Genomic DNA, 16,772 nt, shown 5'->3' on the forward strand with positions numbered 1-16,772 from the left:
TAAAATCTATCGAAATTCGATATTAAAAATATATATATATGAAATTGTAATTTGAAAAATATGTGAATATTTTGTAAAAGTTGGCGAATAAAAATAAGGTTTTCGGTATCAAAAATATATAAAAGTTATCTTGATTGAATGAAAACAATCAACTGTTTAAAGTATCGTAGCTCGGGCGTACTGGTCTTGCACACGCATATCTACTGAATAAAATTGACGTGTCTTCAAAAATGAAAATGTCCCGTGGACATCATTTATTATTATACCTAAAGTCTGATATAATCGTGCGCTAACTTTTTAATCGGTACGGTTTTCTTATCTAGGCAATAATCAGTATGATACATATTACATTCAAAATTATAATTCTAGTTATATTGACAGCAGACTAATCTAAAGTGACAATCTTTTTTTCCTTTACGACTGTTCTTTTTCATACAAAACGGTGTTCGAGCGTGCGCACCTGGTTATTTTGTACACACGCATTTTATAAGTTTCTTCGGAGTGGCTTCACCCACCGCATACTATTTTTATCGTTTATTGTTTAGCTTCGTTTTGTAAATGATTCTCTTTTTTTTCTTTCAATATTGTTCGAATTAAAAAATATTTAAATTCATTTTTCTCACAATATTAGACAGACTTGAAAAGAAAAGCTCGCGCGGAAGTCGAAGCCAAAGGAAAACGAAAGATTGAAACTTAATTTTAAAAGAGCGCATCGCGGAATACAATTCGCTTCATCTATAACGTGTTACATGATAAAAGTAAAATTTTTTGTTCTTCTTTAACTACAATCCTCTGTTTCCGGCATTATCATGTGGCAGATAATAAAAATACCGAGATCATTCGTTCGTCATTTACAATATTCATGGAACAAAGTGTTCCCAGTATTCTTACGAACTCGACGATGAAAATACCAGCTAAAAATGATCGAGGTCCCCCGTGAAAAAGACGAAAATAATAATTCATCTCTCTTAATCATCATTACGATAATCATATCACTATCATTATCGTCATCTTACAATTTTTATATATAACTTTACATTCCTACTATAGTTTAGCTTATTAGAAAGTGCGTAGATTTTCAAAAATTTTTTTACAATGGCAAATGAAAAAATATCTCGATAGATACCCTGAAAATAAATTATTACGTTAAATATACAGTCTCACGTCGTTAGATTCGCGTTTAACAATGTTCCTTTTTTTTCTCTAATTTTCTTGTCGTCATGATAGAAAATTACAAGACTTCTTTATTTTATTTTTTCTCCTATCCTCCCATTTTATTTTCTTGCTTCTTGTATTATTATTTATTATTATGTTTTTTTTCTCTTCAAAGTAGGATGTCTCCTTATTATCTTACAAAGAGGCCATTTTCAACTCTTCCCTTGCATCTTCTTCTACCCCATAGTCTATTATCCTCAGAACATTGTCTCCTTTTTTCTTTCTTCTTTTTCTTTTCTTCCAAACGTCCCGCTTCACAAGACTTAACAATACGACAATGAACAGATAATTTAATAGGAACGTGTTTTATTATCAAAAATTCGTATGATCAGCATTATTGCCCATACAACATGGTGTCATGTAAAAATTAATCTATATCGCGATAGGACTGCATATTTCCTTGTTTTTCATTCCGTTTATCCTTCCTCTTCTTTTTCTTCCTTATTTATTTTTTTTTTAATTAAGAAATTTCATAAAATTGCACGCTATACCTAGGCTTCATTCATGATTTCCATCCTTCTCTCTTCCACGATTTTTCTCTATTTTAAATATTTACGAATATGTTCCTACGTTAATTGCGGTATAGTCAGTACCGTATACCGTGTACTCGTAATGTTTTCTCCACTTCCGTTTATTTTTCTAGTTTCTACCTTCCTTTTCGCTTGTTCTTTCTTTTTTGGCTAGACGACGAATATTGTTATCAAAAGGAGGGAGAAAAATAAAAAGAACGCGAACCGGAAAAAAGGAAGAGAATCGCAAAACTCCGTTTTTCCTTTGCGTGTGTCTGTAGTGTTTTAACGAGGATAGTTTTGTACAAAAACCCTTCGTCTTTCCTTCGAACACGGACGAAAAAACTGTACACATTACAAGACTTATACAATATATACTTATACAAAGTTTTGTTTTTACGTATATTCACCTCGATATGCCTGCTTAATCCTTATCTGGACATTGACATCAGTGTGTTACCGTTTATATTATAAAATACTGTTACGTTAAGAGCCTTTCTTTGTTTTCGTTCTTTAAAATCCAGATAAGAATTAATCATTGAGTGAATGGCATGCGCAAATTCATTAAGCCGTCAGTACTTCAAAATCAACGCGATCGCAAAAGGGTCGAACGTTTTAAGGACACTGATCGTCTTCGATGATTCTTATCGTCGAAAAAAATCGTACATTTTCTGGCGCTTCAATAATCTTTCTCAATGCGATTACAAAGAAATTGCCGGGTTACATGATGGTCCTGAAACCTCGACCCTTAATTCCTCAAACGATCAAGGAAGGATTCCATGATTACGTAAATAGATCGATACGTTTCGAACGCAATATAGAACAAAGTAATTTCATTTCTTTCTTCCCTTTAAGTTCATTTGCGATTTGAATTCGTGAGCTTATGTACAACCGAACATAGGTCAGAATATATTCTCGCGAGGCTCAGGAAGACGCTTCCAGGCGTTTTGATTAAAATGGAAGCTCCGAATTTTCATTTCGTACGCAGAATATTATCTAAGGAGCCTGATAAAAAAATTACCAGATTTTGCAAGGGAGCGAAGAAGGGGTACGTCAGTGCTTAAAATGGCCAATTTGAAAAAAGAAACAGAAAAGGAAAACAGAAATATTTATTCATAAATGGCACTGATTAGCAATTTATTGAATATCACGATTTATGGGGTTGCTTTATGAACAGTCCCGTATCTCCTTCGATAATTTCTACGACGCGAACCCTAAAATTACTTATTCACCTAGTTACTTACAATCCTTATAAACCTTTCTCGGTGATAGGTCTCCTATTTAACGTAGGTACAATATTATAAAAGTGCGTTAGTTCGTTCGAACAAAAGGGCCCGATAATCTTTCGATACAAAAATCTTGCTAATTTATAAGCAGCAATTCGGAACTGCTCAAAACAATTATGGGAGTCGCTCATGCGAATCAGATTCTGAAAAAATCAATCGAAACGTAGAAATAATCGAAAAAAAAAAAAAGGAAATTACAAATTTTAAAGACATTGAATCTTTCCAATTGGAAATTTTAGAAAATTGAATACTTTACCAGAATCCTTCTAACATTTGATTCCGTAATTATTTCGAGCAGTTTTTCCCATCAAATCGCATCTAAGACATTACAATTTCAAGCTCTCGCCTTGGGATTCGACAGATTAAGAATCGTGTTTGTCTTTCTTCTAATTTTTTCAAGCTTTCACTCGCTTAATCGAACGAAAGTGAGTCGTTTTGTAAAACGCTACGATTAGAGCCCTCCTCTTCGACCTGGAGACATCGTATAATTATTAATACATATATTTACAAACTCTGTTTTTCCTCGGGAACTGTAGATCACTGTCATACAAAGATGTAACAGAGGAAATGTCGTTTATTTCAAACACTCTAACTTGGGTGATCATTTACAAGTTTTTACTATCCTCGACTAAAGTGGCTGAGTTTCAATTAAAGGAACAATAGAAAATTCAAGAATATCGACGATTGCTATTCGAAGAACTACAATTACATAGTTTTACACAATTAATTTAAACAATAATTTAAGAAGAAATCATTGCACTGGCATGCTAAGGCGAAGCATACCGTTAAGACAACTAAACTGTGTACCACTCAGTCTTAGGAAAATAGAAACGAAAACGTAGTTTTGTGGAAAGCGTTGAAACTTGTAAAGGACTGTGTGACTAAAAAAAGAAAGAAAAAATATATAATATAATCAAAAAGCATCAGATGAACGGAAAATTCAGGGAACACCGAAGAGAAAAGTTTTTCTAATCTAATCGAAAATACTGTAGCAGGTATTATGACCACATTAAAAGTAAATTAAACATAATAGTATTATCTTTATTTTACAAGTTATAGCGATAAAAACAAAGTAATCCCCAATCCCAGATTTTCTTTGAAAAAATTCTCCATTACCGATCAACGATTTGACTGCAGAGGGTAGATCACTTTGTGATCACCTATTTCGTTTCGATAGTGTTTCTCCGTTAATACTTAAATAATCAGTTTATATACTGTATAAAAAAAAACGATTCTTGGGACATCACCGAGCCATATAGTCGTATGTTCGCCGTATACGTTTTAGGATTCATTTATTACAATAATTATTTACTTTATTCGTTTCGTTTTCGTACAAAAACAGTTTGAATATCAAGTTGATATAGCTATTGAAAAATTAAGTTTCATTGTTAATGGTTCCTATTAGCGACAATTTGTTTAGTGAAGTTAAGAAAAAAGAGAAAAGAAATATTTAATTTCATTAATTATTCTCGACAAAGACGAAATAGGGGAATAATACAAAAGTTATTCGAAACAATTAAGAGATATCAAAAAAGAAAATTTTATATGGCGGAAAAAATATACAGTTGATGTAGATGTCCGAGGAACAGTGTGTTTCTTTGCCTCAAAATGGCGTATGTGGCATCCTGATCATTGCCATTATCAAAAGTTACAGACCAGTTGGTAAGTGTGAAACCGTTGATGTCTTTTTTTTAAAAATTACAATCGAACCGATTTCAGATTCACCGCTATTTTAAGAGTTCGCAGCGATGGTGTTTGGCCATCGTCCTTAACAAATGGGGATATAAAAATTAATTATGTATATATTGTATAGATAATCTAGCCAACTATTTTGCTGTTACAAACTAGCAACTATTTTAGTAACTGATATCCATTATAGTCCACGGTCTTAAAATTATAAAACAGATTAGTCTGCCCGTCGATATTCACTATTATTTATTGCAGCTCCGTGTGAGATAGAAATCCTCTTCGCGTGACACATTACCTTTGTCATCGCCATATTCCTCTTTTTTATTTTGTTAAATCGTGGTCGTTGTCATTGCAATAACGCAATAATTAGTTTTTTCTTGTGATCCCGAATGACTGGACGGAAGAGGGCTCGCTCAAATCGCGATATCGTTCCGTACCACGACTTCAGTTTCATAACATAAAGACGTATGCAAAAATGACAATAGCTTCCCTTTTCGATGACGATTTACATGTTTTCTTTGTCATATTTTAATTTTAACATTCCTATTTTTTCTTCATTTTATTCTTTTTTTTTTACTTAAGTTAATTCTTGATTTCAATTTGTAAAAACAAACAAGATTACCATATAATATGTATAAATCAATATTCATCAAATTCATTTTTTCACTTAAACAATAATAAACAAGAGCCGAGGTTCAGGCATTTAAAATAGATCTGTCGTTTCGCTATAAACTTATTGACATTTGTATTTTTTAGATCCGTTTCTGAAACATTTAGCTACGACGTTAATAAAATGCATAGCATGCATAGTATTAGAGTGATCAGATTACTGTCACTTCCTGCTTAGCCAAGATACACTCGAAGCTATCACATGTGTTTTTTATCATTCAATGAGTCACAGAACCTGTATATATATAATTACGTTCACTATAACCTTTCTGTATTAAACTTTGTTCAGAGCGACGGGTATGACCCACGAATACACAAGAAAAAAAAAGAAACAAAAATTAATTTGCAATTTGGCATTCACAAACCAATGGAAGTAACTACAATATCGTTAGAAACGATTCTAATGATGTTATTTGATCCGATATTAATGTTTCTAAATAATGCGTCTATCTCAAGTGAGAAAATATAAAGTAGATTTATTAATATTTCTTCTTTACTTCATTCTTCCTTTTAATATCGCTCCAGATTCATTCACAAAAAATTTGTCTTTGTTACTACCGGTGGTCGGGAGAGTGTTTCGATTTTTTACGAGCCGTACTCTTCCGAGTCACATCCTATGAAAATTACTCACTCGCGTAAACTATCGCTGAGTCTCTCTTTTTTTTTAAATCGTATCCCCTTTCCATGCGTATTTATTTAAGATATACCCGACTGTCACCAAATAATCCTCCCACAGAATGTGCACATAAAATGTGCTGCCAGTCACTCTGGAAACCTGTCTCCTCATCAATGTTATCCATATCTCCTTTTACATTTTTTTTGCATACGTTCACATGTACGTTGCATTTTCAATGTTAATTACTTTTTATTTGTTTGTTTAAAAAGGTTAAAAGATTAACCCCTTTACCAGCTCCTGAAAGGTATTCTCTAGCTGAATCATTTAGGCTCTGGGAAGGTCACCTGACACTTGTAGACTTCTTCGAGCATTACCGCTTGCCCTTGACCTTGACTTACGGTAACAGGAGTCGTGGCATTCACTACGACAACCTGTTGACCTTGCTGTGCTTGTTGAGGCTGCTGTTGCTGCTGCTGCTGCTGTTGCTGCTGATTACTCGCGTTCGCTTGCTGTGCGTTACTTGGATTATTCGCATTCTGACTTCGGGCAGTTTGACCGTACTTTTCATGAATTGCACGATGACGCTTTAATGCGAAGCGATCGGAAAATCCGATCTCACATATATCACATCTGTAGGAAGAATGATATTGATTAGATGTTTAAATTGAAAATGAAATAACGAAGTATTAAAAGTACATGCTATATATTACCTATGAGGCTTTTCACCAGTGTGAACCTTCGCGTGATTTTTCAGATGTGTAGCTTGATTAAAGGCCGAACCACATATATTACATCTATAAGGTTTTTCACCAGTATGAATTCTTCTGTGATTCCAAAGGGTCGAATGTCTGGCGAATGTTTTTTCACACACTTCACACTGATAAGGACGTTCACCAGAATGAATTCTCTCATGATTCTTTAAATGAGGACTTTGCGAAAACTGCATACCACAAACACTACATTTAAACGGTTTTTCACCAGTATGCACTCGTCCATGATTTTTTAGATAAGCAGCTATAAATGTAAAAATAAATAGCGTGAATGTAAAAATAAGTTGACAGTGTACATTATGATCTTTTAGAACAAGTTACCATAATTTGCATGATTCTATTTTATTCACCTTTTGCGAAAGCTAAGCCACAAACTTCGCACTTGAAAGGTTTGTCTCCAGAATGAAGTCTCTTATGGGACCAAAGTGACGAATATCTGGAGAATGTTCCATCACATACGTTGCAATGAAACGGCTTCTCTGCCTGATTTTGACTGTTCTGTTTACCGCCTGTAAATAAAAGAACATCCGATTTCTTAGTTTTCCTCGAAGGGCCAGTTCTACAAAAAGATATGCTTCGAGATGATTGAGTAAATGCTTTGAAGAATTAGAGACACTGGATTGTGTATGGTTCTTTGAAAAATATACTCTTTGTTGATATATCCAAAAGGGGATTTCAATATAGAAAAGAGAAATTCTACATTATAGCACCAATAAATCATTTTATGATGCAAAACTAATGCTTTGGACAAAATGTAACAATATTATGTAGAAATTTGAACATGCGGGTTATGGAAGTTAGTGCAGAAAATAAGAAATGAGGTATGATCAGATGTTTTAAATCTGATGATTTTTGGATCATTATATATATGTATAGAATGATTAGTTATATTCAGAGTATCAAAATAAGTTCCTTATTGCCTATGTCTTGAAATAAAGAAAGAATGAACTATATGAACTGAAATCTAAAATAACTTTTCCATATTAACAATGCTAAAGTTTAGTGAATCAAATTCATAAAACTGTCCCTTAGGGGAGATTTTATTCCGTGCAATGATTCTTAAATGTAAATATCGACAATGCTACCAAAAAGAAAACAGAATTGATGCAACCAAAATTCAAAATTTTTAATATTGGGAAAAACCAGCAGTGCTGAAGACTTTTGTCTATCTACAACAAATCCATGCAAATAAAATATGGTAGGTACTATAAACAATGAAAGAAGCTTATGGTATTAAATTTTTGCAGCATTAAACACTTATTTTTTTGCCATAAATTCGAGAAAGAAGCAAAACAAATAACGACGAAATGATTCTAAATATTATTTTTTCGAAACGGTGATATAACGGTATTTATTTATTTTTTTTTTCAAGTAAGGTATAAGAAGGTATAATGACTTTTAAAACTTTTATAATTGGTAGACAAATTTAAATGATATTATCCAATTATTAATAGACGGTTCTAAAATATACTATGAAATATAAATCCCTTATTCTTTGGCTTTAATTTCTCCGACTTACTTCCTATGATGATGCGGCCTGTTGCCTTGCAGCCGCCACACTTTGCGAGGGAACTGATTCCAGAATCTAGTTTTTCGTCGTGTTTACCTACCATACACCACCCGATGTACGATCATGATAGTAATGAAATGATAGTAGTACAGGAAAGATGATTATGGTTCAGTAAGAAAAATGTTTCTTTTATCTTATTAACTTTTATACGTGTTAATATTATATATATCAATATAATATAATATATTACTTTAAAACAATAGAGAATCTAATTTTTCATAGCAAACATTTTTCTTCTATTCCGCATGAAGCATGGCAATGGTAATTTTTACTTACCAATAAAAATTATTCCTGTGCCATTACATTTATGACACTTAGTAACACTGGTGACACCCCTTCGTTTTACAGGATGATGACCAGGTTTGATAGCTATAAAAACAAAAATACATTTGAAGTATTTATTAGATACAGAATATTAAAATATACTATAAATCAAAGTAATTATTTGAAGTTTCTGTAAAAGTTAAAGCCAAATAACATTCATATTAACACTTTATATGTTGTTATATGCTACAATGGAAAATATTTTTACAGTAAATAATGAATGATGAACATACTCTTTTTAATTTTAGTAGGATGATGTTCACAAGGGTCTTCACTGCCACAATCTTCACAAATCTGCACCTTTGGTTTTTGGTGCATATTTGTCTTATGGCTCTTTAATTCTCCTGGTAATGCAAAACAAGCTCCACACACATCACAGGTATATGGTCTTTCTGGTGTAGTTGCAACAGTAACTGTTGTAGGTGTTTGTACAACAACTTGCTGTGGTTGTTGCTGAAGATTACTAGGTGTTGTATTATGAATCCGTTTATGATGATTCAGCAAACTCATATGCCCAAAGACCAAACCACAAATATCACATTTGAAGGTTGCATTGGTAGCAGCCGCAATACTCATCTGATTCAATAATGTGTTATAACCGACAGGTTGAACATCAAAACGATAACAACCCTTGTCATCGGTTGTAATTGCACCGATTGTGCTCACTGCATTTGTTTGAACCTTTTGGAGCATGTTGACATTGTAATAGAAAGGGAAGTCTGCAGTTGCAGATTGCTGCTGGGATTTATCCTCTTTCTTATCTGTTGTAACATACATCTGCTGAGATTGTTGCTGTTGCGATTGTTGACCTTGAGCAGCTTGCTGCTGCTGTATTTGTTGTGGGTCAAACATAGCTGCTTGTTGCTGTAAATTAATATTGTAAATAACAATTTCTTATATTTAATATAATAAATACAGAGACAGGTAAATACATTATTGATTAAAAATTTATATAACATCTATGTAAAAAGGAAGTAAAATATAGAAACTTATTTAATGAAAGATATTATACATATTTAAGGATACGATCTACTTATACACTGTTCCTTCTTAAATCAGATGTAAAAACCTATCTCTGTTTATAGTTTCAAAAGTAGTAACCTGTCTTTGATCGCCGTAGCTCGAATTACTCTGCTCCGTCTGAGTAAAACTATTGGTTTGCTCAGTTTGAGTAAACATGGAACACTTCACTGGCTGTTCGATTGGTTGGCTCTGTTAAGCGGTAATTATTGTTAGATATTATGAGTCTTGTACTACATCCACAAAAAACAGTGACATTCTATATGGCTTTGTTTAAATCAACGTGCTATACACATTGGTATACGTTATGCGTATTAAGCATCAATGAGAAGCTAATAAATACCAATGGAGAAAACTCGTTCCTTTTTTACGTCGTGCTGGTATACAAGCTGCATACCTGTTGTATTTGATCAGGACGGGTTGTGTTCAACCACACCACGTTGCTGCCATTTGATTCTAGGGCCATTGATGTGTTGCCTTTGACCCTGCACAATCAGTAGGCATTCATTAAATGGAAACAAAACCGGAGTTGTATGTGATACATCTAGATATGTAACGGAGCCACACCAAAGTAGCTAGGGATAACTTTTATAGATAAATATAAAAAGAAAAGAATGATAGAATAGAGGTAAGAAACAAGGGCTCAAAGTATAACCGCGACATACGATACTCACATGTGATAGTCTACACGGGCGCCGCGGGTTACATGTCTGGGTGCCAAACGGATGATCTTCTAGTTGCCATGACTGCGGCGCGGAATGCCGCGCAGCTGGTCACTACTATTCCTGGTGATCGTGATACCTTAATAACTAATTTATATGTTTCGTCCTATACAACATCCGAGAAACAAATTCCTCGTGTCGGTAGGGCCGTGGTCGCGACGGAAAAATCAATGGCGATCGATTTAGTGCTTTGATACACCTTTTTAATACGTTAGATCCCGTTAAAATTAACACTGGGCACAACGCCGGTCAGATTTCGCCTGTTGTGGATGCCGCGAAATCAGTTTTGAGTTACACGCTTGTCAATGAGCAGCGTTGACCCGCGCAGATCATGTCGTCCAAGCGCGGTGGCGGTTGCGGCGACTGGTTACGGAGCGCGGGTTTCTCGGTTGCATAAAATTGGCGGTACCTCAGCGTTAAAGCTCTCTTTGATTTTGTTTCCGTAAGGTTGGGCCACGTCGCCGCGTACCGTGGCTCAAGATAGGCCGATGCGCGAACAAGCAGACCGAGCACCGTCAACAAACTCTACGGTAGCCATTACACGCGACGAGGATAACAATGGGCGACACGAACGCGCGCTGCCCCCGATGCCTTTTTCCGAAGCGTTTTCGGGCGCCTTCCGTGAATGCAGCCGCAGCCAAGCGCCGCCAAGGTCAGCTCCCGGTGACGCTCCACAGACGCTAATAGCCGTTACACCAAGCGATTTCATTGGTCCATGACCTACTGTCCTCGCTTCTTATTGGTCTCTACGTTCTCTACGTGACAGTCTTAGAAATCATCATTTATCTCTTCCTATTAACATTACACTTTTTTTCATGAGATTTAAAGAAATATTCTCGAGTCTTTCTTAAATATTTACGAGTATTTTATTTTTATTTGGAATAAGCTTTTTTGTTTGGTTTTTTTATGAGAATAAGTATGTTATTTTAGGATGAAACTATATACTGGAATTGTAAAAATAATAAGTAATATTAAACTACTAAGTAGTTATAATTTTATATTTACTATATACATGTTTTAGGTGTAAAAGTGTCTTTCGTATCTGTGAAGTATGTAGTTGACGTGGAAATCTAGCTTGAGAGTTTACATTCATAAGTAATTCAGCTGTCCGATGTAAGATGGCGCTGCTGAGTTTCCGAGACCCACACAGGTATTTGAAGTTTTTACCCGTTGCGTATAATCGTCCATACATTATCGAGGAAAATGGTCGCTCGTTTATAATTAATTTGAAATTGAACCACGTGATATTTATTAACGATTTCCAGTCTCCAACGATTCATGGAAACGTGATGGATGTATATCAGCAATCGGTTCTAAAATTTGGCATATATTTTATTTTGCATATTTTCGCTACCTTACCGATTCATATACTGTGGCGTTTTTTATAACTAATTGATACAATTGAAAAATAAGGGATCCGTTTAACGTACATCACATTGTCGGTTTAAAAAAATAAAAAAATATTATTGTTCGTATGATTTCTTCAAGTTATGTATGGTTTATATATGGAATATATTATTATTTTCCAAGATAATTTAGAAATCATACGCTATCCATTTTCATTTATTCTATATTAGAAGATCTATTTTTGTTTAAGTCTACATAAAAGATATATTTCTCTATCTGAATTATTGTTACCGATGAGCGCCAACTAACAAAACCTGCCAAACATTATAATAAACGACGTTGCATATGATTCCACTATCTCGTGATTTATAAATAATGGGCAATATATAAGGACAAAGTTTGAATGTTGTCTAATAAGCCTTGTCTTTAAACCTTACCAAATAGTCACTCAATAAAATAAATTTTCATTACAAATGAACAGTAGATATGTTATAATAAAATTTAGTAAATAATAGTGATGTTAAAAAGTGATGTTTAACAAGCTTTTTTCAGATAAAGATGCGGTACTAGAGAAATTTCGTTGACAAGTCATGCAAAATATTTCCTTGAGGACATCGTATCAAATGGGTCAGCCTTCTATGAAAGGACGAGAGATTAAAGTCATGTGTGTGCATAGCTCTATACATACAAATGCGGCTGGAACATCGTGAATTACGTACTCATATTGACGACGCGTACAATACTAATTTTCCTGATAAATTTCAGAACATCAATTTCTCTCTTCCCGAAATCGTTATTCCAAAATTATTCTCCTTCCCAAATTATTCCTTTATTTATCATCTTAGGGAAAACTTAAAGCAATCAAAGTAACAAAATATTCAGTTGCTGGCGCAGTTAAGTTGATGTAAAGGATTAACGCTTCTATTTCCTTGCCATATTATTCAAAGGTATTTCACCTTTCAAAACTTTTAACATCGAGTAGGTACGTGTTCCGCGTAAAATGTACAAATTCCTCTGGATAGTGTAATTTCCGCAGTACAAGTTACAAATGAAATTACCGCGAACAAAGCGATCTACTCAGTCATTTTACGGTTTCAAGAGCATGGATTTTGCAATATTTTAAAATTACAAAGATTAAAGCTATTAAACGCTATTAAAAGTTGGAAATTTTCACGGCTCCTTATACGAAGATCATGTAATTACTTTCAAATAAATGAGGAAACGACCGAATATAGGATATGAAGATTTTCAGCATAATTAGGAGAATCTCGACACTTTCAGCTTTAAAAATTCCTAAAAATAGTTAATTCATTAAAATATATCTTGCTACAGCGTCGAAATAAATGATTTTAATATCCCTCATTCCTTTCCTCAGGAATAATCATCAAGGTATAATCGAGAACTATTCTTGGCCCGGAAATTTATACTCTTCTCTCATTAGTTTTCTCAAAATAGTATTTTCATATCAATGTACATTTTTCCACGTCTAAATATAGCCAGTATCGTTGCTGGCTTATTTCGTGGTTATGGTTTGCTCGTGCTTTTGAAATGGTATCGTGTAATCCAGAAAGCAACCCTTTCGCTTTTATGTAAACGGCATACCAAAGTCAAGCTTGTATCAAAAGTCGAACAGAGCACATGTATCACTGTAATTATGCCATTTTATAAGTCAAACTACTCCACGGTCCTATTTTCCGCAATTTTCAAATCTTGGGAAAACTCGAATTCAGCTGTCTGATCTTGCGTTCGTTCGTTCTTCGAGTACTTAAGAATTACTAAAATCATAATTCTATCATCACTTACCGTACGAGAGACTAAAAAATTGCTCCTTTCTAATACCTTTGATTTTTGTGATTTTAGAAGATTCCAAGTTTCATCAGAGTCGCAATTTCACCGCTATTTCCGTAAGAGTAAATTTTCAATAGTTTCTTTTTCGTAACTCTGAAAAACTTGAAGTTTCTTTAAAACAACAACTTCATCGCTATCTGCATAGAAATACTTGTATCCATATCTGATTTTACACTTGATCGATGTCGCGAAACATACTGCGAAATTGTATACACTGGCAAACAGACCATCCTCTCGATCTTCTTTCAGCTTGTCTAAATACGCGTTGAAGCGTGGGAGGCATCGCTTTAACCGACTATTAACAGTGTCGCAGGATATCGCGTTGCGAAATTCGTCGTGCCACTGTCTTTTTTACGCAGCAGCATCGCCAAAACGACATCCTCAATTTTGATAAATGGCCTAGGAGAATAGCCTTTCGAGAATAGAATTTTCCATTAACAATAGAATCGCATGCTATTTGTGTTAGGGGCTGGACTTGCCTTCTCGAATAATGGATATAAATGATTCTGATACGATGTACGTTTTTAGCTTCGGTATAGGTTTTTATTTCGAGTGTTTGTTTGATGCGATTTTAAAAGTTCCTTCGGACGCGCAATCGATATAGGTGACCCACTTCGAGATCGTTCTGCGTTGGAACATCTCTTTTCCCAGCAAAGAGCGCTTCTTGTTCACGAAGCAATGAAGATTCAGAGACGGAGGGTCCGAAAGATCAGATTTTCTACGGTGAAGAGGATTCTATGCTGGACTATCGAATATTTCGTGAGATTTCGTGAATTGGTCGTTCGAGTGGTATGCGATATTCGCGATTTAAAAATATTTCAGCGATATTTGCTCGCTTTAAGAAGCATCGATACAGATATCGTTTCTTCAATGTACTGCATTCGATTGTACACGAACATCTAGTGACAATAATAAGGGTATTTCAAAAGTATTCTAATTAAAAAATAAGATCTTCTATGCGCGTCAAATTTCACTTAAATGTTAATTTTCGAAGACGTAATCTAAAAGAAATTGGAAAATATCCTCTTGGATAGCACAGTTTATCTCAATTTCTCAATAAAATTGAAGATTAGACCTCATTGATGTACATCAAATTTCTCCCGAGTCTTAATCTTCAAAAACATAATTTAAAAGGAATTGTAGAATATCGAAAAAGCGTAATTTACCTCAGTATCTCAAATTGGTCTCGTTTGCGTTTTAACACAGTTCTTAATATATTCGAGACAAATATGTTTCCTAATACCATTATCCCATCGACGAGACGAGTACATCGTGTTTTATGTTCCCTGCAAGTTGTTGTCGCACTAAATTACATAAGCCAGATGAATTTTTAAGTAGCCAGTACGGCCCTGTAAATCGTAGCGCCCGTTTCAAAATGCCTCGTCGCCCGGCACCAGTCTCACTCAGTCAGTTGGCGTCGCGACGCCGTCGCCAGAGGTATTCGAGAGCCACGTACGATACAGTTCCCGGGTTTTCTCTGTTCCTGACACAAACGGGGAGAATTACTGAAAGGGACGCGCAGTGCACGCGAACAGTGAACACCGCTATTCCATTCTCGCAATTAGCCAAGCTCTAACGAATAATTTCTTCACAGACGAGACAGCAAATATTTACAAAATTAAGCAAATATTAAATCATTAAATACCTAGGGAAAATAAAGGAGGAAATAAAAATAAAGCAACGTGAGATAATATAGTGATACAAAGCTTTGGGCAGATGTGAATCGTTGAATATAATTTTCAAGAGGATCGAAATAACAAACCTTCTCTCCAAATAACAAATTTTCGTATTTGCGAATCTTTGCATACAGCTTCCAAGAGGATGAAATAATAAAATAAATAATAAAATTTGAATGTTCGGACGCAGCTTCCAACAGGACCGGAGTAACCAATTTTCTTTCGAAATAACAATTGGAAGTCAGAAATTGAACTGAGCGCTATGTAAATTCTGTTGGTAGTGCAGTATTGATGAGCCACGAGCTTCCTAGTTTTGTACAAATTGTCGTTGGGAGGAGAGCTAAACGCGATCGTTGCCAGAAAGTGAATTAAACGCAATCGTCCCGCACAAAGGATACAAATGACGCGCTGGAGGATAACGGAGGCTGACACGATCATGTTCCCGATCAGAGTGAAATGACGAACGAGCCTCGTGGTTCCTTCGAGAAGCGAGAAACGAAGGAATAAGATAAGTCAGGCAGCGAACGAAAGGATTCTTCCTGTCGAGGGGTACTCTGCTGGAGGAAAGTGGAAAGTGGCAGCCACTGGATTTATCAGACACGTAATACGTTATCGATGATAGCTTGTGAAATTACTCGAATCCACGTTATGCTTTCATTCGATCATTATAATCTCCCTAACATTAAACAAGAAGGAACAAATATTAAATATATTCTATTTAATAAGATTCCCTGTAAATAGGTTACAATTTGATAAAATTTCTAGTGAATAGGTTGCAGTTTGATAAAATTTTCGCGAATTTGGGGCGAATAGTAAATGCAAAAAGTCTTAGCGAAGCGACGAGGAACGAATTTCTGCTAGCCTAAGCGTAGTACTCGTTCGATGATTCGATTGGACGAGTGGCTAATTAAGAAATAAGTGGACTGGAGATTTCACTCCCAAGGAACCTCGAAAAACTGCGTTAAAGTGCGCGTTGATTTTAAAACGACAAGTCCTTGAAGAAATATCGAGTTGCATCGTTGAACGAAGAAGCTGTACTCGGTCGGCGGTTCGTACGATTCCTCCAACGAGAAAAGAGATTTTACCGAACGAAGCATCCTCTTTAATCCTTTACTCGATCATCGAAAGTACTTTCGTCGCTACTAGCAACGTTTCTCTGGGATTCAATTGATTTCATTCTTTTCTCGATTTCTTTACTATTAAATAAAAATCATCTTTTTAACCGTTCACACCTCGTCGTAGACGCTTCCTCGTTCTTTATTTTAGAAAGTAAGCGTGAGTTTGATAAATCAGTTAATTAGAAGAGGCGCACGAACTATTCGTGTACCTGATACTTAAATTCGTCGACACGTTCGCGGACAGTCGATCTATTTATTGCTAAGATGCATCTCATCCGGGGTCACTGACTCGTGGTATGTCGCTCGAATAATTTTAGGCAGCCACGAAATTGGAAATCAACCGAGCCACCAAGTTCGAGATTGAACAGGAGGAGCACGGTCAAGATCAACGAG

At 35.1% G+C, this 16,772-nt stretch overlaps 1 protein-coding gene across 3 annotated transcripts; it reads right to left on the minus strand.

The window, feature by feature from the left end:
• Positions 1–223: 223 nt before the first annotated feature.
• On the minus strand, positions 224–11,055 carry LOC117230846 (zinc finger protein 665-like). Of its 3 annotated transcripts, XM_033488712.1 has the most exons (9): positions 10,343–11,055; positions 10,066–10,153; positions 9,750–9,860; positions 8,882–9,512; positions 8,601–8,693; positions 8,274–8,360; positions 7,105–7,263; positions 6,695–6,998; positions 224–6,614 (listed from the first exon to the last, which is right to left on the minus strand). In XM_033488712.1, coding segments are annotated over exons 1-9 (1,785 nt in total). In that variant the 5' UTR covers positions 10,345–11,055; the 3' UTR covers positions 224–6,304. The 3 variants fall into 3 exon arrangements, with proteins under 3 accessions (XP_033344603.1, XP_033344604.1, XP_033344605.1); XM_033488713.1 differs by lacking the exon at positions 8,274–8,360 and having other exon boundaries at positions 10,343–11,052; XM_033488714.1 differs by lacking the exon at positions 10,343–11,055 and having other exon boundaries at positions 10,012–10,152.
• Positions 11,056–16,772: the final 5,717 nt, after the last annotated feature.

Source organism: Bombus vosnesenskii, unplaced genomic scaffold (genome assembly GCF_011952255.1).
Source record: "Bombus vosnesenskii isolate JDL3184/JDL3185 unplaced genomic scaffold, Bvos_JDL3184-5_v1.1 scf7180000013267, whole genome shotgun sequence".
In the NCBI taxonomy this organism is placed as follows: domain Eukaryota; kingdom Metazoa; phylum Arthropoda; class Insecta; order Hymenoptera; family Apidae; genus Bombus; species Bombus vosnesenskii.

Coding starts and splice junctions, on each gene's coding strand:
- LOC117230846 (XM_033488712.1), bottom strand. Junction 8,361..8,600: donor CACAGGAATAATTTTTATTG/GTAAGTAAAAAT, acceptor GGTGTATGGTAG/GTAAACACGACGAAAAACTA. Junction 6,615..6,694: donor ACTGGTGAAAAGCCTCATAG/GTAATATATAGC, acceptor TTCTTCCTACAG/ATGTGATATATGTGAGATCG.